Genomic DNA, 23,064 nt, shown 5'->3' with positions numbered 1-23,064 from the left:
GGGCAGCCATCGGCCGGATGCAGCCGGAGCTGGAGAGGCTCTGAGGTGCTGCTAACAGCCCTGCTGCCCCCGCCAACCGCGCCTGGTGCGTCTCCAAATGCCTGAGGTGGGACTTTGCTCGTTTCCATAGCACAACTGTGAGGTGTTGTCATTGTCCCCATTTTACAGATGCAAAATCGAGGCCCAGAGAAGTGACATGACTTATCCAAGGTCACTCAGCTGGTAAGTACCAGAGCTGGGGCTGGCCCCAGGCCGCGGCTCACGGGGGGGGGGGGGGGGGGGGGTGGCGGAGGGGCCTGGGCTGCGTGTGCTGGGGGGTGACCTCCCTGGCGCTCCCAGCCCCCACAGCAGGGGGAACACGTGACCCCACCCCAGCCAGGACTCTCTCGCTGTCCTCCTGGGGACGGGGGACAGGGTGGTGGCCTTTGGGGACTGATGGACAGAGGACGAGCTGCCCCTTCCCCAGCCCAGCCCCTGGCCACCCAAGGCCTGTTGGGTCATTCTCTCAGGGGCCTGTGGTGGGCACTCGGGGCTTGGCAGACTCTGATGGGTCGGGGGCTTGGAAACTGCGCTGGTGTGGGGAAGAAAGGCGTGTAGGCGCGAGTGTGTGTTTGTGTGTGTGTGTGTGTGTGTGCAAGTGTGTGTGGGGATGTCTGTGTATTTGTGTGTGTGTGAGCTCGTGTGCAAACATGGGGGACAGTGGGCATGTGCTGGCCCTGGGGCAGGGACGGCCAGTCTGGGCTCTGAGAAACATCTGGAATTGAACTGTCCTGGTGTCACCCTGCCTGCTGTCCCCAAGGACGGCCTCTTGGCAGGGCCTCCCGGGGGAGCTGGGTGCGAGGTCTGCAGAGCGGGCTGCCATGGCCCCGTGTCCTCCGTGGCCCAGCGGCTCTGGGAGACGGGGCGGCACCCCTCAGGCCTGGGCCTGCTGAGCAAGCGCCCGCCTGGCCTGGGAGCAGGGCCCGGGGACCTGGGGGCAGCCGCGCTCCGGCCCCGCCCCCGCCCCGCCCCCTCTCTGCGCAGTCTGACTCCTGTCCACTCGGGGTCTCCATCTGCCTCTTTCCTGGGGGGTCCCGGGCGGGGGCTGGTCTTTCTTGCCCCCCATCTCCAGGGCCCAGAGTCAGGGGCGCTCAGTGACCTTGGCCCACTGCGGGCACCGCCCAGGCCCCTGCCCGCCATCTGCCCCCAGTCCACGTGGAAAACACCAAGAAACAGACCCGAGGGGGACTCCAGTCTGCGTCACCGGGGGAGGGCAAGTCGCCTCTCCCTCAGGAGGCCTGGAAATTTCTGCCTGGAAATGGGCTGATGCGCAGCGGCCAGCCGGTGGTTAGGGTCCCGAGACAGGAGATTGGACCAGGGGCCCCTCCTCCCTGACCCCGTGGGACTTCACTCTGAGCACCAGACCCTCCCTGTCCGAGAAAGGGGCCGGGCCTGGCGCAGACCGGCAGCCCTTGGCCGATCCTGCCTGAAGACGGAGTTTCTTTACTCTGGTGGATTTCAAACGCTTACATTGTGGCTAAGTTTTAAAATCAGGAGATTTCATGTTAGAAACTAAGGGTTTTGAGCTGAGCACAGTGGCGCACGCCTGTCATCCCAGCGGCCCGGGAGGCTGAGGCAGGAGGATCGTGAGTTCAAAGCCAGCCTCAGCAAAAGCCAGGCCCTGAGCAGCTCAGTGAGACCCTGTCTCTAAATAAAATACAAAATAGGGCTGGGGATGGGGCTCAGTGGTCCAGGGCCCCTGAGTGCAATTCCTGGTACCCCGACCCCCCACCCAAATTAAGGGTTTGGGCTTCTCATGAGAGGATCTGACCACGCTGGCCTCCTGCTCCTGTATGGAACAGTGGGCTGAAGTGTTGGACTCTGCAGTCCCCTGTCCGCAGCTCCGTGAGCACAGCAGGGTTTTGGTGGGTGCCCTTAGGAGATCTCCTGGAGATGACCCCAAGCGGGAGGGGTCAGCCCATCTTGGTAGGAGACTGAGGCCAGAACAGGCTTCATGCGGGAGATCCTTGAGCCACATTCCCAAAACCTGTGAATCCTTCACCAGACAGACCTGTTGTGAGGGAAGACGCGGGGAATGACCCGAACCAAGGACCAAGGGGGCAAATAAGCCAAGAGTGTTCTGGAAAGTCTCCGCGGTTGGGTGGGATTTGAGAGCAAGGTGTGGGTGGGTGGAGAGCTCAGGTCTGTTCCTTCTCTTATCCTCCCACTGTACTTGGGTGGCGGCTGCTATTTCACTATTACGGGCTGAATCTGCAGAGAGGACAGAAACTGCCCGACGCCCCGTCCCTGGGTGCCATCGTTCACCCGGGGGCCAGCCGAGCCTTGGCCTCTGCACACGGTGCAGGGGCGACCCGGCCAGGGCTCCAGCAGGTGGCCCCGCCCGCCGGGCTCCCAGGCCTGTGCGGGGACTTTGAAGGCCTGTCTCCACGTCCTCACCTCCCACTCACCACGCCACACGCTCCAATCTGGCGTCCACCCCCTCGCGCCACCAGACGGCTCAGCGGTGACACGCAGCCTCCAGCCTCCGAGGCTCTTCCTGGGGCCCCACGGCCCCCTCCCGGGTCCGAGGCTCGGCTGCCTGTGGTTCCCGCCGGGTCCTTCTCCTCCTCGCAGCTGCCGGCTTGGCCTCCCCCAGGGAGGGGCCAGCCCAGTCCCCCTCCGGCCTCAGTCTCAGTGGCCACGGGGCCCAGGGGCCCACACTGTACCCAGGGCCACCTCCAGCTGTCCTCTCAAGGTCATCTCAGGTGGACAGTCCACTCGAGGCCCTCGCCCCCTGCCACCCGCCTCATCTCCACCTCTGAGTGGCCCGGCCAGTCTGCAGGAGCCAGGGGCTGCATGTCCCTCGGGGCCGCTTCCTCCCCCACCCCTTCCCTGGGGACAGGGTGCCTTCTCCCAGTCACCCTGGTCCCCCTTAACCCTGGTCTCACGTTGCAAAGTTTCAGGGACCGGCCGCCGACCAACGTCCCATAGGATGAAGGAAAATTCTAGAAATAAGCAATTCTCAGGTTTCCGACGGCTTGTATCAACCTATTGTCCCTGTCCCGTTCTGGGAGTGGCTCCGTCGTGAATCTTGTTGTGTCTCGTTTATACACTAAAATTGATCCTGGGAAAAATCAGGGCGTCGTCCTTCTAGAGGGTTCTCCCTGTCCACGGTCCCGGAATCCGCGGGGGGTCCTGGACCCACTATCCACAGAGAGGAGGGACGCCTGCAGGTCACCTCTGCCTGCTCCTGCCCACCACTCTGAACCCAGCAGCTCCTGTGTGGCCCTTGTGTCTCCGTCTTTGTCCCCGCCGCCCGCGTCCCTTCCTGTGCTAATGCCCAGGGTCGCTCTGACCCTCCTCCTGTCTCAGACACCGGAGTCCTTTCTCACGGCCTTCGGGACAGACGCCCAGCTCCTTGTCGAACTCTCCAGCCTCGGGGTTCCCCAGACCCCGCCCCTGCACCCAGCGACCCCTGGGCCTCGGCAGTCACCCAGCCCTGTCATCCTCCTGCCTCGGGGGCTCTGACCCGTCCTCTGCTGCTGGACCTGTCCCCAGCATTTCCCCCACTGTTCTGTGGTCAAGCTGAGCAGTGTCACCACCCTGGTGTCCCCCACCTCCCTCCGTGACTGCCCACCCCACTGCTTCCTGGTGTCCAGTCTGGGCTGGGGAGGGGGCTTCACGGTGTCGGTGGTGCCCTGGTGGCTGGGGGAGCCCTTTCAGGTTGTCAGAGGGGGTGGGGCTGGAGGGTGGGTACCACCATCCTGCAGGTGGGCGTCCCAGGTCCCAACGTCCCGGTCGCGATCATCAGAGCGTTTGCATTTATGGGTCCCCCCCGCATACTGGGGCTTGAGCCCAGGGGGGCTTAACCACCGAGCCCCACCCCCAGCCCCTTTTTATATTTTATTTACAGACAGGGCCTCGCTGAGGCTGGCTCTGAACCTGCAATCCTCCTGCCTCAGCCTCCCAAGCTGCTGGGACCCCAGGCATGGGCCACTGCGCTGGGCACAGATCTCTAAGCCCAGTAGTGCTGGAGGGGGACAGACTGTAGACCACCACAGAGATCGGCCAGGGCATGGACACTGGGCACGACTTTATGTTCTTCTCTGTTCTTCTCCAAATGCTTTGCACCGCGATATCTCACACGCACGCACACGCACACGCACACACACACACGCACGCACGCACGTATTCCCCACCTCGGGGTGGCCCTTTGGAGGCTCTGTGGAGTCTTGATTTGCTGCCCGTGGTCACTTACTTGCCAGAGTCCTCTTCATTCCGTTGCAAACTGGTCCTTGCAAGATCAACGTGTCCCTTGTCCTCGGTGACTGTTTCCTGGGTCTGCACCCGCGGGGGCGCCCCGTCCCAGCCCCTCGTCCATCAGCTTCGCGGCTGGCCTATTATCTGGGCAGCACCTCGCCCGGTTGCTGGCGGGGGCCTTTGGGGCCCTGCTTTCTTCCTGAGAGCGGGGTGGCACCCGGAGCGCACAGGTGGCCCCTGGAGACGGTGGCCCCTGGGTGACCTGCACCGTTAGATAGTGACCAGCGCCGGCCTGAGGAAGGTGGAGGCACAGGGGTCCCTCCGTGGGAAGCGCTGGAGGGACGGTGGGGGGTCGGTGGGGGGACGGTGGAGGTTCATCTGGAGGAGCGGGCGCTCGCGGGCCTCCGCAGCCTCCTCTCAAATACCAGCCAGTGGAGGGGGCGGCGGGAGGGTCTCTGGGAGGTCTCCTGCCCAGACCTCCGTCCTGGGGGTGATGCCCCCGTGTAATGGGGACTGTGGGGTGAGACGCGGGGCCAGCAGCCCAGGCCTCACCTGGGCACCTGTTAGAACAGAATCCCGGCCCCGCCCCAGGCCTGCCGCCCAGAAGCCTCGGGTGATCTTTGGGCGCCTTGAACTTTGGGAAGCCCTGGGCTGGAGGACCGTGGGGGTGCTGCCCGTCGGGGGGTCAGGAGGTGGATGTGATCATCAGAAACCAGAGGACAGAGGAGGCCCCTGCAGACCAGAGCTCCTCAAAGTGTGGTCCCTGGACCACTGGCAAACATCCTCCAGGGCGTGGGGACAGAAACGGACAGACAGTTGGACACGTTCTTCGCACGCGGACTCAGCCGGGACACTGGTCTGCCTTTGGCACGTGTGGGTTACCTTTTCCATTTCATTTTTATTTATTATAAAAGAATCAGAGCCGGGTGTGGTGGGGCACGCCTGGAATCCCAGCTACTCGGGAGGCTGAGGCAGGAGGATCACAAGTTGGAGGCCAGTCCAGGCAATTTAGGGAGACCCTGTGTCAAAAATGTGAAAGGGCTGGGGTTGTAGCTCGTGGGTGGAGCATCTCTGGGTTCAATTCCTGTTGCCCAAATCTCCCACCCAAATTGATTCCAGGTGGATTGAAAATCAAGGGGATGGGGGAGCCCTGGCCGGTCATCACAGGTGGTTTGGGAGCACAGAGAACAGCTTCCTGGCAGATGGGTCCGACATCTTGGAAAAGAGAGGGAGGCTGGCTCCGAGGAGGTTCAGGTGGGTCCGCCAGGCAGTGCTGGGACACAGCAGGGACAAGGCGCTGTGGGCCTCCCCACTGGGGCAGCAGAGGTAAAGCCTGGGGGGTCCCCTGGGGGTCCCGGGCTGCCGTGCCCCCCAGGCCCTGGGTGAGGGGCAGGCTCTGCGGAGCTCCCCAGGAAGCCAGGACTCCAGCTGTGGTCCCCACTGAGGCCCCCGCTCCGTGTCCCCCGACGCTGGGCCTCAGCCCTGTTCCAAGCTGCTGTGGGTGACAGGGGACGGCAGCCGTGGCCATGCAGTCTGCCCCCCCACACCGCTATGGCACCTCTGCCGTGGTTCTGAGAGCCAGGGATGAGCCACCCCCGGCCCCACGGGGACTTCACGTCACGGGCACGTCCAGGGCGGGCCTACTGGAGGGTCCACGGCACCAAGCAACACACTCCAGGACCCGTAGACCCGAGTTCAAATCCCGGCCCTGCCACTAGCCAGCTGCAGGGAGAGAGCCAGCCCCGGCCTCCTCCCCGCCCCGTGTCCAGGGACATCACGGGGACAGCTGCAGGCCAGCCATGGAGGGAGTGCTTCCCCCACTGAAGTCCAGCAACACCGGAATCAGGGCTCCTTTTTCTGTCAGAGAGCCGGGTGCCGCCAGCGCACCACTAAACTCTAGTGAGCTACGAACCCGAGCCTCAGTTTTCACATCTGTAAACGGGACGCGCTGCTGGCGTCCCAGCAGGTACCGCCAGTGTCACCTTCTCCTGGCTCCTTCGCCTCCTGACACCACCTTAGCTTTTGCTCTAATCTTGTGCCCCGTTTGGGGGAGACTCCGTCTTCTGTGCTTTACTTGAGGCCCTTTGTGCCAAGCGCCATGTCAGACCCTAGAGACGGACAAACTCCATCTTTCTCCCTGAAAAGGTGTCGGGAAGGAGCCAGCTTAAAAGTCCTTTAGCAGGTAACATGTGGAGCCCTTCATCTGTCCCCTGGGTCTCGGTCCTCTGCACAACCAGCTGGTGGCACTGGTGGCCATTACGTGATGTCCAGCACTCACGGAGCACATCAGAAAACGGAGATTCAAGCCAGGTGCCTGGTGCAGCTCGGGAGGCTGGGGCAGGAGGACCACAAGTTGGAGGCCAGCCTCAGCAATTTAGTGAGATCCTAAGCAACTTAGCAAGACTGTCTCAAAATTAAAAACTAAAAAGGACTGGGGATGTGGCTCAGAGGTCAAGTGCCCCTGGGCTAAACCGTCAGTACCAAAAAGAGAGGAAGAAGAGAAAACAGATTCGGAGTGGCTGGGCAGGGGATAAAACAGAATCTGTCGAGGGCCAAATCCCTCCCGCCACCTGCAGCTGTAAGTAAGCCCCTAACAACCAGCCACACCCATGTGACCTGCGGCTTAGGGCGACAGGGACAGAGACCATATGGCTCTCAAAGCCTCCAGTATTCACTGTTTGGATCTTTACAGGCAACGTTGGCCAACCCTGGACTGGACGGGCCTCCGCCCGCCGGCCTTGAACACCCTGGTCGCCAGCAACGCAGGGCGCGTGGCCGTGACCATGTGCGGCCACAACCGTGCCAAGTGTGAAACCAGCCCATTCTCAAGATCAGGGGCCTTGCCGGGTCACCCCGTGGCCCCCAGCCCCGCCGGGGCCTGGCCCCGTAGATGCCCGCTAATTGGCGTGTGTGGCTGGATACCACTGAACTTGGGGCTTCTTGGCAGCCAGATTGGACGGCCAGGGAGGGACGGGACCTCCAGAGCATCAGCCCCTGGACTCTGGGTCCCTCCTTCTGGGCCGAGGCTCCAGGCGGAACCCAGGGGAGGCCCACATGGAGACCTGGAACGCTCAGGTTGAGACCAAGAAACGGAGGCTGGGAAAGCGCTGTCCACGGCCAGGGGCGCCAGACATGGCCCGCAGGTGGCCCCCAGTGGGGGTGCGGCTGTCCCCTGGTCCAGCCTCCCGCCCAGTGTCTGACCCAACTGCAGCTCTGTTGGTGACGGGGACGCACCACCCGGACACACACACACACACACACACACACACACTCAGGGAAATCCATGCCAGTGGAATTTTGAATCGTAAATTACTTTTTCATTTGTGGCTTCGGGGAGGAGAGACGAGGGGAACCTATTGTGAAGATCCGCAAAGGTGGTGGGAGTCTCTGGGTAAACAGAACACGGTGCACCACAGAGTGTCGAGTTTGAGGTTCGGAGGGTGAAAACAAATGTATGAATTCTCCAAAGACAAGCGCCACAGTGTCACAGGCCACAGCGCCGGCCCCACCCGACCGAGCGTGACGGGAGGAGGACTCTGCTCTCTCTGGGCTGTGGGAATGCTTGTCCCCAAGCTTGCAATATCAGGAAATAACAAGTGCGCTTCCACTTCAAGAAAAAGAAATGAAATAGGAAATAGAGGACATCCACTTTCCACCCAGCTGAAATTGTTTTCCTATGACATCAACAAAGGCGTTCTGCCCTCTGGGACCACCCCGGCCACAGAACAGGAACCGTGTTCCTACTGTTCCCTGGAAAGTCAGGCCCCGACCCCTGGGGTAGGCAGAGTGGACCGCTGGTGTGCTGTGGTTTGGTGTCCACCGTTCTCTACCTCGTTTGCAGGCCGCCTCCCGGCCAGGGCAGAGGCTGTGAAGCAGGCCTGTCCCTCCCCAATGAGCAGGTCCTGGAGAAGGAGCCAGGGAGCCAAGGGTCTCAGAGGACCACATGCCCAGGGCCTGTGTGCTTCCCTCCTGCTTCAGGCACTTCCGCATTCCTTGCCCCTGCTCCCCAGGGTCCCTGCACCTCGTCCAGCAGGAGGTGAGGGGGGAGCCTGGAGATGAGCTGGGCTCTGCTGTGGAAAGGGAGGTGACTTCCTGGCAGGAGACAAGAGAAGGGAGCGGTGGAGAGAAGGGGAGGTGAGAAGGAGAGGTGAGAAGGGAAGGGCCAGGTGCGCTGAGAGAGGCGGGAGGCGAGAGCCGTCTGGGGCAGCTGCAAGGTCAAAGGCAAAGGTGGGCAGGGAAGAGGGGCAGGGGCGCTGCTGGGAGACCCCGACGTCCCTGGGGAGGCGCGGAGGTGACTGGGGTCGTTCCTCCTCCGGGGGACCGTGCGCGTCCAGGCTGGACCCCGCGGAGGGGGCATCTATTCAGGTTAAGGAGGAGTGACGAGGTGGCCACGCCCACTGCCCGGACAGGGAGGGTCAGGTTGGAGCCGGTCGGGGCAGGTGACTCCCCCACGGCCCGCTGCCTGTCTGTCCGCTGCCCCTCCGCTGTGTCCCCAGGGAGGCAGTGAGGCCTCGTAGCCTTGAGATGCCCGGAGGAGACCACGGGGCCATCCTGGGCTGCAGGGGCGGCTCCGGGTCGAGGGTCTGCCCAGCCAGCGCAGGGCCTGGGCTCCACCCCCAGCCTGGGGCGGAGAGAGGAAGGAGGCAGAGTGGGTCCTGCCCTGTGGAACTTCCTCTGGGAGGTGTTTTAACTTGGTTAAGAATGTCACACGCTGTACAGAGCCACTGTCCCCTGTATTCTGTGCCCCTGGGTGTATAGTTTTGAAAGCAAACTGCAGGCGGCTCCTGTAGCGTGCTGCTATTTATCATGCGCATATTGTGGTGCACACAGTTATTGGGGTGCGGTTGGGACCCTCCATCTGTAAGAATGGTGGGGACCCCCGTCCTGCCTCCAGCCCCTCCAGGTGCCTCAATAAAATGCGAGCAGGGACACGGGCTGCAGGGCTTGGCGGAGGCCGCGGGTGGCCCATGGGAAAGTGCGCACAGAATGTTCTCCAAAAGGGGGGCTGCGGCTCCTCCCCTGCTCTCGCTGACTCGGCCTCTGATTCCCTCCTCCTCTTTCCAGGATGGAGAAGGGGGACGGGAGCGAGGAGGAGGACTTCCGCTTGGACTGTCACCACGAGAGGTACCCGGCCCGTAAGTACCTCCTGCACAGGCGCCTGCCGCCCGAGGACCTCTGGGGCCTGCTGCTCCCCAGGCCGTGGTACAGAGGGGGACACTGCGGCTGGTGTCCAGGGTGGCAGGTCCATGGGGACACTGCACCTGGCGTCCAGGGTGGCAGGCCATTTCTGCACAGTGCCTGTGTCCCTGCCCCCCAGTGGAGTTGGGATGCTAAGAAAGGAGGCGGGGAGCCGGGTGCCACCAGGGCAGGTGGCACATCACAGCTCGCCCAGGCCTGGCGTGGCCGTGGGGTTGGGGAGCACAGTCCTGGGGGGCGTGGCCAGGTTGGGGAGGTGACGTGGAGGGGTCTGCCTGCACCGGGGTGTTCTTCAAGGTCACGATGCATGGGCTTCGTGGGCTTCGTGTGCTTCCCCGTGGGGGACCCCAGAAGAACTGGGGCAGCTGTTAGGAAAAGCAGTGCCACTCAGCAGACATGGCCTGGAAGGTCAGAGAGGTGGGGTAATTCACTCAAGGCCACACAGCTCGGCTAGTCAGTGCCCTGCCCATAGCCTCAGATCTCTGAGGGTGCCCCCGTGAGTTCCCTGTGCACAGGTCCCTGACTTGGGGGCTTCCCCACCTCACACACTGCATTGGGTGGGCCCGAGGCCTGGGGTGTCTGCAGGAGGAGGAGTCTGGCCCTCGGGCTGAGCAGCCCTCCTGTCCCTAGCCTGTCCAGGCCACGTCCCGCGCTGCCCGGCTTCCTGGTAACGTGTCACCTGCCCCTGACGTCTTCTCCCCTGCTTCTGGGGATCCAAACCAAGAAAGCGAGGGTTGACCCAGGGTGGCCCGAGTCCAGGCGCAGGGTCCTGGAGAGACGGGCAGCTCCCACACTCTGCACCTGACCACCACCTGCTGCTTGAGCAGCCGGAAGGAGGAGTAGACGGGGTCGCACTGGCCCCAGGAAGTGGCCAAAACACGCCTGGGGCCAGGGGTGCCCCTGACTGGACACGGGGCCTCCCTCCCAGCGTCGGGCCAGGCGTCTGAGCCGGGCTGGGGGCTTCCTGGGAGAAGGGGCTGGGAGGGAGCCAGGGGATGGAGTGACCGGGCGTCTCCTGGGGAGACGGAGAGGAGTGTCCACTGGGGAGGTCCCAGGCCGAGGACCCTGGCCTGGCATTTGTGTTGTTGCCATCGTTCCTGGGGGACCTGGCGGTGGCCTGAGGTGACAGTGGAGAGGGAAGGGGTGACCGAGGAGCGCTTTGCTGGTAGTTTCCGACAGTGTCGGCCTGGGTCCCCTGGCAGCAAAGCCCCGGGACAGGGCCACCACAGACCCCAGAGCAGTGGAAGCCGCCTCGGAGGGCGCCGGAGGGAGTGGGGCCCAGGGCGCAGGGCGCAGGCGTGGAGCCACCCCAGCTGTGGCAGGAGCTCCTTGGGGTCACTAAGGGGCCACTGGGACGGCCTGACGTGTGACCGCTGACACTCCTGGCTCAGGGCTGGCCAGCTCAGCCCGAGGCCCGCAGGGGCAGGGAGCCTGAGCCCAGGGCCTGCCCAGGACTCTGCCGGTGTGGTCAGGGCGTTGGTGACATGCGGAGCCCGGGAGAGCGCGGGGCCTCGGGCGGTGGGTGTGCAGCGTGGGCGACGGGGCTGCGTCCAGCATGGGGGTCCCGTCCCCCAGGAGCCGGAGGCACAGGGGGAGGCAGAGGGCCATCGGCTGCCCCAGGAGGCCCCAAGCCTGGCTTCTGAGGTGCCCTGTGTGTCCATCAGGTGGCCTCACCCAGGGAGGGCTGCAGACCCCATGTCACACGGCAGGGGACAGGCCAGTCACCCTAACAGGGCTGCCTTGTGGGGTCATCCTTTTATCAGAGAGGCGTCTGTACGTCCTGGGGACACGAGGCAGGACAGGCTCCTGGACGCTGGTGAGGCCCCAGGTCTGCAGTGGGCAGAGAGACCCCGCCACGGCTGCGTGGCCATCTCTGCCATGAAGTCAACGCGGAGGGCGGCGCCCACGCAGCTCGGGGCAGGCTGGGGACTGCGGTGGGCAGGCAGTGAGGGCCCTTACTGGGGGCTGGTCCACGGCTTAGTGCTGACCCCTGGACTTGTCGGTGAAGCTGGTCAGAGCCATGTCACTAAACACTCCTTGTGCGCTGGTCGGTGCTCGGCACCTCCGCAGGCTCATCTGACGGCAGGTCCAGCCCAGGTGCTCTTATGAGGTGGAGGACCCAGCACCAAGAGGCCAGGCGACACTGCCCGGGCTCTCTCGGCATCTGCATTTTCCAGCCGTCCTTGTCGGAGGCTGTCCCTGCTCACAGCCTCCCGCCCCAGGCCCCGACCTCACCTCCTCCCGGCTCCTCTGCGTCCGGCTGCTCAGCGGAACTTCCTGTCCCCTCTGCCTAATGCTCTCCCTCTAACCCTTTGCATGGCTCACGCTGTCTCATCTTTGACATCAGCTGAAAGGCCACTTCCTGTGAAGGCACCGTCCTTGGCATAAACGGTTACATAAGCTTTGGGTTATCTTCGCTGTCCCCAAATCCCCTCCCACCTTCCTCCCTTGGGTTTCTGTGATATGGATTCTGGATTCTGCCACCTTTTTTTTTTTTTTTAATTTTTTTTATTCCTGAGGAAAGATTTTGCCTTTGAAACCCGCCTTTGGGGCTTCCCAGTGCCACCAGCTAGCTCACGAGCACATCAGACGTGACATTTGATGAGGAGACACCGCCATACGGGCCAGGTGTCTGCATCTTCCGTTCCGGGGCGGCTGGGTTTTGCAGCTGATTGTGGCTGTCAAGTTCAATGCCAGAGACGAGCCGCTGATTTTTCCAGGTGTGTCTGGGAGGCCCGGCTCAGCGAGTGGCTGTCACTCGGCGGCGGGCACAGAGGTGGCTTCTGGGAGCACCGTCTAGACGGGTCTCAGCCACAGCTGCCCTCAAAATAGCAGAGGGAATTTCAAGGAAGACTTTTTTCCTGGTCCCCGAGCAACTTGGCATTTTTATTAGATCAAAAGCAAATCCAGCCCAGCCCCTCGTGTGGCCTCCTTTATTAAAACGGAAGCAGACGGTGCTTCTGAAATAAATATCAAGGCCAATTTGCTGGCAGCACGGGAGGGCGCACACCTTGAAGACGTCGGAGACCCCAGCGCTGGGGCCAAGAGACTCAAGCCACCGTTAGCATCAGAGTCCCACGGTGGCGGGGGCGGGGGGTACTCGTTAGAGGGCTTGACAGACAGCTGACCCCACCCTGGGAGGTCCCCGGTCACCTCTGGACCGGGACCTGGGGTCTGCGTTGTACCCAGGATGCCGATGCCCCTGGTCCACGCACCAAATTCAGAATAGCCCTCGGCCCTGCGCCAGCCCCGGTCCCTCTGAAGCCGGGAGGTCTGAGCGCTGCGCAGCGTTTCCGTCTCACAGTGACGGCACTGGGTTCCCAGAAGCAGAGCCGCTGGCCCTGGATCATCAGCCCATGGGACCTTCCCTCCTTCGGGAGGCCCCCGTTTGCCGAGGCAGGGGCACCCCAGCCGTCTGTTGCTAAGACACACGCGGCAGTTGTTGAGGTGTAGAGTCCCCTGGGAAGTCCTCCGTTGGGAGGGACCAGGGACCCGCGTCAGGTGAGAGGAGGTGGAGACCCTGGGACCCCGGGGTGAATCCTCGCTCCTGGGGTCTGCCGGGCTCCCAGCAGCCTTTGCAGCTGTAGCCCTTCAGCCCGGCTCCTCTGCCCTGGGGACCTGTCCGTCACCCAGCTGTCCCTCACCCGGCTGTCCCTCACCCGGCTGTCCCTCACCCGGCTGTCCCTCACCCGGCTGTCCCTCACCCGGCATTGCTGGGCTCCCCGCATCTCCTGAGACCCCCGCAGGCTGCCAGGAGTCCACTTGGCACCCCGCTCCCTGTGCCCGAGGTGGCCCGGCCTCGCTCACCAGGCAGAAAACAGAACCTACTAGTGGGTCAGGGGCTGCAGCAGGGGCTTGCTTTGCAAGTCCAGCTCAGAAGCCCGGGAACGGCCGCCGGCCCCCTGGAGCCCCTGAAGAGGGGGGTGTCCTCCTCCACGCGTCCCGGTCCCCGGCCCTGGTGTCTGTGAATGTCATCGTGAGTCCGAGCCCAACCTTCGGAGGAGTCTGCCTGGACTCTGATCCCAACGGTGAGCCCTTGGGCTGGTGACGGGACCTCTCTGGGCCTCCGTTTCCTCACCTGTAAAATGGGGCCTCAGCTGACGTGGGTTTTACAGGATCCGAGGAGCTGACGCTCAGGGGCCCGTCGCGGGCTCCCGCCTCAGTAGGAGCTGCAGGTGTGTGTCTGCCCCTTCATGCCACCTGAGCACCCAGGGGACAGACAGTGTGTCACTTGGCTCTGAGACCCAGTGCCCATCTTAGGAGACGTGGCAGGTTAAGAACACTCTGCCTGCTCCCAAGTCTGAAAAAGAGACAAAGGGCCCAGAAACAAGGGGTCCCCAGAAGACAGACGAGGGGGGAGGGGTGGCGACCTGCCCTCCCACGTGGACGCTGCGCAGACCAACGTCCACCCTGCGCAGGGCTGGGCAGCCACCGGCCGGATGCCAGAGGGGCTCTCAGCCCCTCGGACAGTAGCCGGCCAGCTGAAGAGGGGGCCGTGTCTGGGTGTCTGGGTGGGAAGGAAAGAGAGTTCACCCCCTGGGGACACTGCTGCCCTCCCGGAACTCTGCTGAGCCTGGGTGGGGCGGACCAGGCTGGGACTTGGACAGACCTCTTCTTATCCAGGAGCCTCTTTCCCCTTCTGTAAACAGAGGTCGGGGCCCAACCCTATCCCGGGACGGGCATTGGGTCATTTTCCTGTCCATCAGTATCTGAGGTCGCGTGGGGAGGGGCTCCCTGTGGGAGGCCGGCTGGGCCTTTGTACCTCACATGCTTTTGCAGGCTCAGAGAGGTGGAGCTGCTTGTCAAAAGCCACACAGCTTAAAAAATTTACATGGCTTGTAAGTGGTGGAGCGGGGGAGGGGGACTGTTGAACCCTCTGAGCTACCCCGTGGGTGGGAGGGTTCCATCACCTCAGAGCAGGAAGGCCACAGGGACCCCAGGAGCTCAGCCTCCCCGCCCCTCCTCCCCCACCTCAGCCCAGGGTGCGCTCTGGGCCAGGCCAGGGGCTGGGGCCAGAGGGCTGCAGGGAGAGGCAGGCCCTGTCCCTGCCCACAGACATCCCCGTCCCTGGGTGACAGAGAGAGCCACACGCAACTGGCTCTTACAACACAAAGTGACAAGCACTGGGATCGAGGACACAGGACAGAGTCTAAGGGACAAACCAGAGGTCATGAAGTGGCCTGGGGGGCTGAGTCCCCCTGAGGGGTGCGGCGCTCTCGGTGGCCGGAATGTTTAAAAGTCCCAGTTGCTGTCATTTAAAGGCCAGGGGCTCTTATTTTGAAATCCACATTTTCAGTGTCTCTGAGTTTTTGGAAGAGCTGTCCCCTGCCTGTGGTGACACTGGCCTCCCGCCCTCTTCACCAGTGGTTCATGTGGCCCAGAGGCTGTTTTGAGTCGGGATCCCCAGTCCACAGCGCAGGCTCCAAAGTAAAAGGATTGGGGAGAAGGGCAGTGGGCAGGTCCTGGTGCCCTGTGGGCGGGTCCTGGTGCCCTGTGGGCGGGTCCTGGTGCCCTGTGGGCGGGTCCTGGTGCCCTGTGGGTGGGGTCCTGGCGCCCTGTGGGTGGGGTCCTGGTGCCCTGTGGGCGGGTCCTGGTGCCCTGTGGGCGGGGTCCTGGTGCCCTGTGGGCGGGTCCTAGTGCCCTGTGGGTGGGGTCCTGGTGCCCTGTGGGCGGGGTCCTGGTGCCCTGTGGGCGGGGTCCTGGTGCCCTGTGGGCGGGTCCTAGTGCCCTGTGGGTGGGGTCCTGGTGCCCTGTGGGCGGGTCCTGGTGCCCTGTGGGTGGGGTCCTGGTGCCCTGTGGGCGGGTCCTAGTGCCCTGTGGGTGGAGTCCTGGTGCCCTGTGGGTGGGGTCCTGGTGCCCTGTGGGCGGGTCCTGGTGCCCTGTGGGCGGGTCCTAGTGCCCTGTGGGTGGGGTCCTGGTGCCCTGTGGGCGGGTTCTAGTGCCCTGTGGGTGGGGTCCTGGTGCCCTGTGGGCGGGGTCCTGGTGCCCTGTGGGCGGGGTCCTGGTACCCTGTGGGCGGGTCCTGGTGCCCTGTGGGTGGGTCCTGGTGCCCTGTGGGTGGGGTCCTGGTGCCCTGTGGGCGGGTCCTGGTGCCCTGTGGGTGGGGTCCTGGTGCCCTGTGGGCGGGTCCTGGTGCCCTGTGGGCGGGTCCTGGTGCCCTGTGGGCGGGTCCTGGTGCCCTGTGGGTGGGGTCCTAGTGCCCTGTGGGCGGGTCCTGGTGCCCTGTGGGTGGGGTCCTGGTGCCCTGTGGGCGGGGTCCTGGTACCCTGTGGGCGGGTCCTGGTGCCCTGTGGGTGGGTCCTGGTGCCCTGTGGGCGGGTCCTGGTGCCCTGTGGGCGGGTCCTGGTGCCCTGTGGGCGGGTCCTGGTGCCCTGTGGGTGGGGTCCTGGTGCCCTGTGGGTGGGGTCCTGGTGCCCTGTGGGTGGGTCCTGGTGCCCTGTGGGTGGGGTCCTGGTGCCCTGTGGGCGGGGTCCTGGTGCCCTGTGGGTGGGGTCCTGGTGCCCTGTGGGCGGGTCCTGGTGCCCTGTGGGTGGGGTCCTGGTGCCCTGTGGGCTGGTCCTGGTGCCCTGTGGGCGGGTCCTGGTGCCCTGTGGGGGACACGCTCTGTTAGTGGCTCAGTGCCCCTTTCTGGAGGCGAGAGAAGAGGAGGGGAGCCCCAGTGCTCAGGGACCTGGTCTCCAGACCCAGGGACAGTGAGTCACATTGTGACTTGAGGACGCACAGGGGCCCTGGCTTCTCTTTTTCCTGACAGTGTATGTGACCCCTGGGCGTGTGGTGCACGGCTGTCATCCCAGCGACTCAGGAGGCTGAGGCAGGAGGATCCCAAGTTTGAGGCCAGCCTCATCAATGTAGCCAGACCTTAATTAGCGACACCATGTCTCAAAATCAAAATAGGAAGGACTGGGCTGTGGCTGGGCGGCAAAGAGCCTCTGGGTCCAGTCCCCAGCACCCACCAGCCCAAGATCACTTCCTCAGTGAACTGTCCGCGGTTGTCGATGGCGACTGTGAGAGCAGCTCCCATCGCTTCTAAACTCTCGCTGAGAAAAACAACCAAACCTTTCCGTGCACCAAATATTTGCTTCTCAATTAAAAAAAAAAAAAAAATCCAAACACCTTCCTCTTGGCAGCCAGCACTTCTGTTCCAAAGGCCGTTCCAGTAGCTGCGGCCAAAACAAACGGTTTATTCCCCCAGAGGCCGAACGGCTCCAGAGTGTTGGCAAATGTTCCCCGCTGCCCAAAAACACAGAGACCCACTCGCAGGACAGCGACGTTAGCGCATGTTAAAAACGGGGGTCCCCTCTGTGGACACAGCCCTCTGTCCTCGCCTCCGTCCCCGCCTTCGGGACTGGGAAGAGTCCCCTGCGACTCCCCATCCCGAGGTGACAGGACAGGGATTCCTGCCTCGGTGGGTTTCCCAGAGGAGCGCGTCCCCCCCTAAAATTCAAAAGTGGGAGTGGACGAGCCTCGGGGCCCAGGCGGGGAACGGGACCTGGACCAGCTCCAGAGGCTCAGGTCACCGTCAGGAAGAGGCCAGTCCAGCCGCAGGGTGGCCGTGAGCCTGCAGGCAGCTGGGCCCCTGGCTGGGCCTCCGCCCTCCCTGGTGTAAGATGGTGGACGTCACCCCGCGGGCCAGCTGGGGACTTGGGGTCAGGAAGGGCCCACCACGCTCCCCCTCCCTGTGGCTCTCCCTGTGCCACCTCTGCCCCTCGCCAGGGGTCTGTCGTTGCTCCCTGGGGCTCAGAGTCATGGGGCGCAGGGGACAGGGCAGGGCCCTCAGGGTGTCCCCAGGATGGTGGAGGACAATGTCAGGTTAGGCCCTCTGCAGGGGCAAAATGGCTGGGTCTTGGGGTTCCGCTCCCCAGGAGGTGTGGGGGGTCCTAGCGGGGCGTGGCCTGGGGCGCCAGAGGGACTGGGGGATGGAGGTCGCCTCTCTAGGACTTCAGAGTGGACCCACTGGGCGGCGGCCGGCCTCCCCGCTCCTCCTCCTGCCCAGGCCTTTAGGAGCAGGGAGCCACGGGGTGGGGTCAGGCCACCGCTGCCTGGGTACATGGTCACTGGTCAGCATCAGCTTGTGCATGGCCGCCACACTCACTGTCCCTGGGCAGAGGGTCCTGGGGTCAGGGAGTCCTCCAGTCCTGCTCCTCTTCTGGGCCCACGGGGAGCGGGGAGGAGGGTGGACGGGAAGTGGAAAGATGGGCATGATGGCTGGGCTGGGGTGGACAGGGGGTGGACAGGGGGTGGACAGGGGGGTGGACAGGGGGGTGGACAGGGGGTGGGAAAGGCAGGACGGAGCCGGCAGCCTGAGGGTGAGCATCGGGCAGGAGACCTGTGGGCACGTGGTGGACGCCACAGTGGACTCCCAGGGACATGCCCGTGAGTCAGGGGTGAGGACAGGGTGGCTCGGGGGTGTTGTGTGGGAAGGGGGTCGGGTGTGTGGTCTTGGGTGGGAGGTGGGGGTGCCAGTGGCTGCGTCGTGGGTGGCAGGCGTGGACCCGGGGACTGCGGGTGACCTGTGGGGAGAGAGCCGGGGTCGGGGCGGTGCGTTTCTGGTCCTTGGGTGATGGTGGCAGGGGTGGCCGGTGTGCGTCCCGGCTGGCGAGCCGATGGGTGGCCGTGGGGACTGGGCTGTGGTGGCCCGGGCGGGAGGCCTGGTTGGCGGGCGCCCGGTACTGACCGCTGTTACATCTCTCGCAGGACACCAGCCGCACCTGGGGGACTCCTGGCCCCGGAGCGCAGCACAGGAGGCGCCCGAGCTGAACCGCCAGTGTTGGGTCCTGGGACACTGGGTGTGACCGAGCCTGGCCCAGCCCCAGACGCCCGCCATCACCGGCACCTCCCTCCCACGAGAGCCTGGTCTGGGGCCTGGAACCCGGCCTGATGGACTCGGGGGCCACGAGGGGACGCCAGGCCTGTCCTGCCACCACCCGGGTCTCGGGCCCCAAGTCGCGCCCCGAGGGCTGCTGGCCACACAGAGGGGACGCCAGCTCTGGACTCCTGCCACCACCGCACGCAGCGCCCCGCTGGGCATGGCCCGGAGAGACCCAGGACACTGGCCACTGAGTGCTGGACCCCCACGACCAGCCAGGAAGCTGAGGTGCCCAGAGGGGGACGTGGGGTCCTGAAGGACGGGGCAGCGGCTGGCACCGCGGAGGGCCACCCAACAGGCACACAGCAGGAGCTCAATAAATGCTTGTTGAACCCGTCTTCTAGTGGAGTGTGGCGGCCTCTGGGCGATGGCTGTCCTGTCACTGCCCCAGGTCACAGCAGAGAGGGTCAGTGTGACTCCAAGGAGCCTGGACTGAGCCAGGTGCACTGGGCCAGGGCCCGGCAGAGGGACGCGGGAGCCTGGGGTACGCGGGAGGGACGGGCTGGAGGGCTGCCGAGGGCTCCAGGTGGGGACAGAGGTGGCCCTGAGCCAGAAGGCGAAGCCACACTCCCGCTGACACCCAGCGATGTCACAGCCCTGGCCCAGGGGACCCTTCACCCACGTCTGGGCCACCTCTCTCTAAAACCCCAGGCGCAGACGCGGCGAAGCGGATCCCTGTGCTCAGAACGACCGAGTTTAGGGTCACAGAGACGAAGCCACCTGCCGAGGACTCCAGAGCCGGCCAAGGGCCGAGCTGAGTCAGACAGGAAGCCGGACTCCAGGCTCCGTCCCCAAGGCCTCCCAGGGGTGTCGAGAGGTTTCTGCCCAAGAGAACACAGTGTCCACTCTCCCTCGTCCACCACCCGGCCTCCTCCACCACCCACCCACCCACCCGCCATCCACCCACACACCCGTCCACCCGTCCACCTGTCCACCTGTCCATCACCCACCCTCCATCCCTCATTGGTTGTCCCCGACACCAGACGTCCCCCACCATCCTCCAGGTGTCACCTTCCTTGTCACCCACCCCCGCCTGTGGCTCCACCGGCCCAGGGTGTCTCCCGAGCCTCCACCGTGACCAGGCCCTGGGTCCAGGTGGCCACGGGAGAGCCGTCTGTCGTCACTCGGTGCCCACAGACAGCGGGACGGAGGACGAGCCAGGCCGCCACAGCTCCGTGTCCCCCTCTGGGACCAGGCCACCAGTTCAGGTTCCCTCTCTGCTGTGACCTGGGGCAGGTTGCTTGACCCCTCTGGGTCTCAGTTTCCCCATCCACTAAGTGGACGTCCTTGTCCAGGGCCAGGGGGCGGCTGCCGAGCGTTTGGCACAGACCTTCGCCGCAGGACTTCCTTGGCGCTTACTGTCACGAGGAGGGACGTTGGGGCCGCGGGAGACCACGGCATCCCCTGCTGGGGACAGTCGAGGGAGTGGTCAGGGAGGCTCTTCAAGAAAATGAGGTCCAAGCCCAGGTGCAGGTGATCGGGGCCCAGGCAGCAGGAGAGGGCGGGGGGACACCCAGGGGCACGCGTGGGGAGGAGCTGGCCAGAGCCGTGGTGGCCGTCACTGCAGGGGTCAGTGGGGACAGCCAGGCACCGGCTTCCGGAGCAGCCTGGGGCTGAGCCGGGCAGTGGCCGCTCCCGCAGAGCAGGTGGGCGGGTGGCGTCCCAGGAAGACAGCTGCCCGGGGGCGGGACCCTGTCCTCATCCCACGCCTACAGTGAGCCTAGGCCAGTGGCCAGGGACCAGGGCCTGGTAGGAGGGACGAGCCACAGGACCTAGAGGGGCCCCATGGAAGGCGGCCAGCCAGGTGGCCTCCGCTGAGCGCTGGGGAAGGTGGAGATTTCAGTCCTGGACGTCGGGCGTCTCAGTGCCTGGGGACACCGGGAGGCCTCAGCTGCCCACGCACTCACCGTCCACTCACCCTTGGCCACCGTGTGTCCTTCTCCTTCCCTGGTGGATACCGAGGACCCCCCGTGGGGAGCCTGGGAGAGACGGGCCAGTGACCACGACCCTGACCGGCAGGACCAGGTCAGACAGAGCCTCCAGGACCGGCGCCTGGCTGGGACGAGTCCGGCCGGAATTGGTCCAGGTCACCAAGCGGCTTTATTGTCACTGGGGTCAACTGAAGTCGGCCAACAGGCCCCAGGAGAGCCGGGGTGGCTGCAGTTGGCACTGGGACAACCTCCATCTCTTAACAGTCGTGTGTCTGTGAATGTGTTAGAAAACGAGGTCTCCGGCCACAGCAGAGCCACTTCAGAGCCACCAAGCCACCGAGTCACGGAATTCCCGCTGGGATGAAACCAAAGGGGCGTTTCAGTAACAAGCAAAGAGGTGGCTCCAAGGAAATATCAAATAAACAATCCTGCACTGGTGTGATCATGGCGTGGGGGCGGCTTGCAAGGGCCCCTGTCACACGGGAAGGGAAGAGGTAGGAGGGTCACGGGGCCACTGGGACTTCAAGTCCCCCTGTCTCCTCCTGAGCACGTCCGGGAAGGGGCTGGAAACTAGCTATTTTCCAGTGTAGCAAGAAGGATGCTGGTTAGATAACAGGGAGCACTTCCAGGATGTTCAGGGGACTAATCCAGGAGCCACTGAGGGAACTAAGGCCACCGTTGGCTTGGGAGGAGGGGCATGCCACCTGGGGGCCCCTGGGGAACACACAGAGGACAGGGTGCCTTCCTCTGCCCCTGCAAAGCGCTTTCCCAGATAGCAGTCCCCTGTGCTGAGTGGACTTGGGCTGACCCTGATGGCCTTGGGTGTGTGTCTGTGGTGTGGACACCACACAGGCCCGACCCGCAGCCCTGCTCTCCCTGGGCGCCGGAGCTCAGCCTGTCCGTCCCACAGGCCCCGGCTCCCTGTGCCCGCGGTGTGCTGAGCCTGGTGGCCCCTCTTCTGCCAGGTGCAGGCAAACCTGGGGCCAGGGTTCACCCTCTGGCGGGAGGTGACGAGTTAACAGGGTTGACGTCCTCCTGGGCTGGTGACAGTGACCAGAATTGTCCCCACCACCCCCGCCGAACCACCCCGTGCCTGGCCACACACTCGTCTCCCGCGGGTAATGGAAACGTCAGCTTGATTCATGGGCAGCGTCTGCAGCGGCCAGGGCTGAGGACAAGGCTGGCCTGGAGCACGTCCCCCGGGAAGAGCCGCTGCCGCTGGGCTGACCCCTGCTCGGGAGGAAGCCGGGACCAGAGAGCCGCCGGGTTGTGGAGTTAGGTGGGCCTGGGTTCAAGTCCTGCGGTCAGCACACCTGCTGCGGCCTCCCTCCTCTGAAGAACACTGACCAAGGGACAAAAGGAAACGGGGCCAGGAACGGAGCTCAGGCAGGAGCTGCCCTCCTGGAACAGGAAGCTGTCCTTCCTCCTCACGGAGCACTCGGGAGACTCAGACCCTGCACCAAACCTTAACCAGTAAGAGCTCACCTCAAACTGTGACAGTGTCATGCAGGAGTGGCAGAGGGCAGGGAGGGCCTGTCCACAGGAGGGTGAGGCAGGAGGAACAGCGTGTGCAAAGGTCCTGGGGCTGAGAACTAGCCTGTGTGGACTGTGCAGTGAGGTGAGGACCTGCGGCTACTCCCCACCAGGCCTCTGGGGTCTGAGTCTGGGGCCTGCTGGGCGTGACAAGGACTGTGCTTTCACCTTGAGGGACCCAGGAGCAGCTGATAGGAGGGATTTTAAAGGAAGACAGGACCAGCACTGCTGTGAGAGGCTCCTCTGGCTGTGGGGTGCAGGCCTGGGAGACGGGGTGCAGGGCAGAAATGGGGCCAGCAGATCGGGGACCGCAGCAGGGCCTGGTGCTGCTCAGCCAATAGGGCAGCAGCCCTAAGGCCAGTGCCCTTCAGGGACCAATCCGCTGAGCTTGTCCTGGACTTTGGAGAGGGGCCAGGCTGGAGGTGGTGCCCGGCTGCTCTGGGGAAGAGCTTGGGCTCAAGGGTCACGTCCCAGCCCCAGGGTCCCTCTCACCGAGCCTGTCTACACCTGTGGAGTGAGGGCAATCCTGAGACAGAGGGTCGTCCCAACCAGGAGGGCTAGAGCTATGAGGGTCTCATGGTGGCCACGGCAGCGCCATGAAGCAGGTACCCTTGGTTCACCTGCCACCTGGGTAAGGAAGCCTGGTCCAGGGTGTAAAGTCACTTGCCAAGGTCACACGGCCAGGAAGTGGTGGAGCCTGGACTTGAACCAGGCCTGCTGGCCCCAGGACCGTGGCACAGCATCCCCGGTGCGGGGAGGACTTTCCTGGAGCATGCGCACGGGAGGCTGCGGAGGAGCGGGCAGCTGGCTGTGGGGCTCTTATCACCACCGAAGGAGCCGAGGCGCTTCCTCAGCTGGGGCTGTGAGTGGAAGTCCCCCTGGAGAGCTGGGACACTGGAAAGGGTGACATGATTGCCACAGGGAGATGTGGGACACACCTGCAGCAGAGGACACCCCTTGGCCACTTGGGGACACACACAGCATATGGCCAGCCTGGTTTTGTTGCCCAACGGGATGCCACAGGCTGAAGCCCCAGGCCCCCCCACAGGGGGTGTCGTGCCCACCTGGCCAAGCCCCGGCCCGTGGAGCCACAGCACTGTCCCTGTGTCCCCTCCTGCTCCTCCACGTTCACATGCCTGGGGCGCTGTGAGCAGGCAGGTGAGGAGCCAGGAGGGCGCAGGAGGCCCTGTGGCCTGGGGATCTGGAGGGGCCACCAGGGGCGGGGCCAGCAGGGAACGCAGGACAAGGGTGACCTCTTTCCAGAGCAGGGGGCGCTCTCGGGTGAGACGGGAGGCAGCC

The 23,064-nt window shown here is 64.3% G+C and overlaps 1 protein-coding gene across 1 annotated transcript in view; it reads left to right on the top strand.

Moving 5' to 3' along the window:
• Gsg1l (GSG1 like) overlaps positions 1 to 18,585 on the top strand; it is a 174,370-nt gene extending 155,785 nt beyond the window's left edge. The window contains exons 6-8 of the mRNA XM_076840431.2: positions 169 to 222; positions 9,304 to 9,374; positions 18,130 to 18,585. Coding sequence (XP_076696546.1) covers positions 169 to 222; positions 9,304 to 9,374; positions 18,130 to 18,227 — 223 coding nt within the window. The 3' untranslated portion in view covers positions 18,228 to 18,585. The remainder of the gene's footprint in view (positions 1 to 168; positions 223 to 9,303; positions 9,375 to 18,129) is intronic.
• The last annotated feature ends 4,479 nt before the right edge of the window (positions 18,586 to 23,064 follow it).

The sequence above is a fragment of the Callospermophilus lateralis genome, chromosome 19 (genome assembly GCF_048772815.1).
Source record: "Callospermophilus lateralis isolate mCalLat2 chromosome 19, mCalLat2.hap1, whole genome shotgun sequence".
Taxonomy (NCBI): Eukaryota; Metazoa; Chordata; class Mammalia; order Rodentia; family Sciuridae; genus Callospermophilus; species Callospermophilus lateralis.
This window is presented reverse-complemented; position numbering and strand designations above follow the sequence as displayed.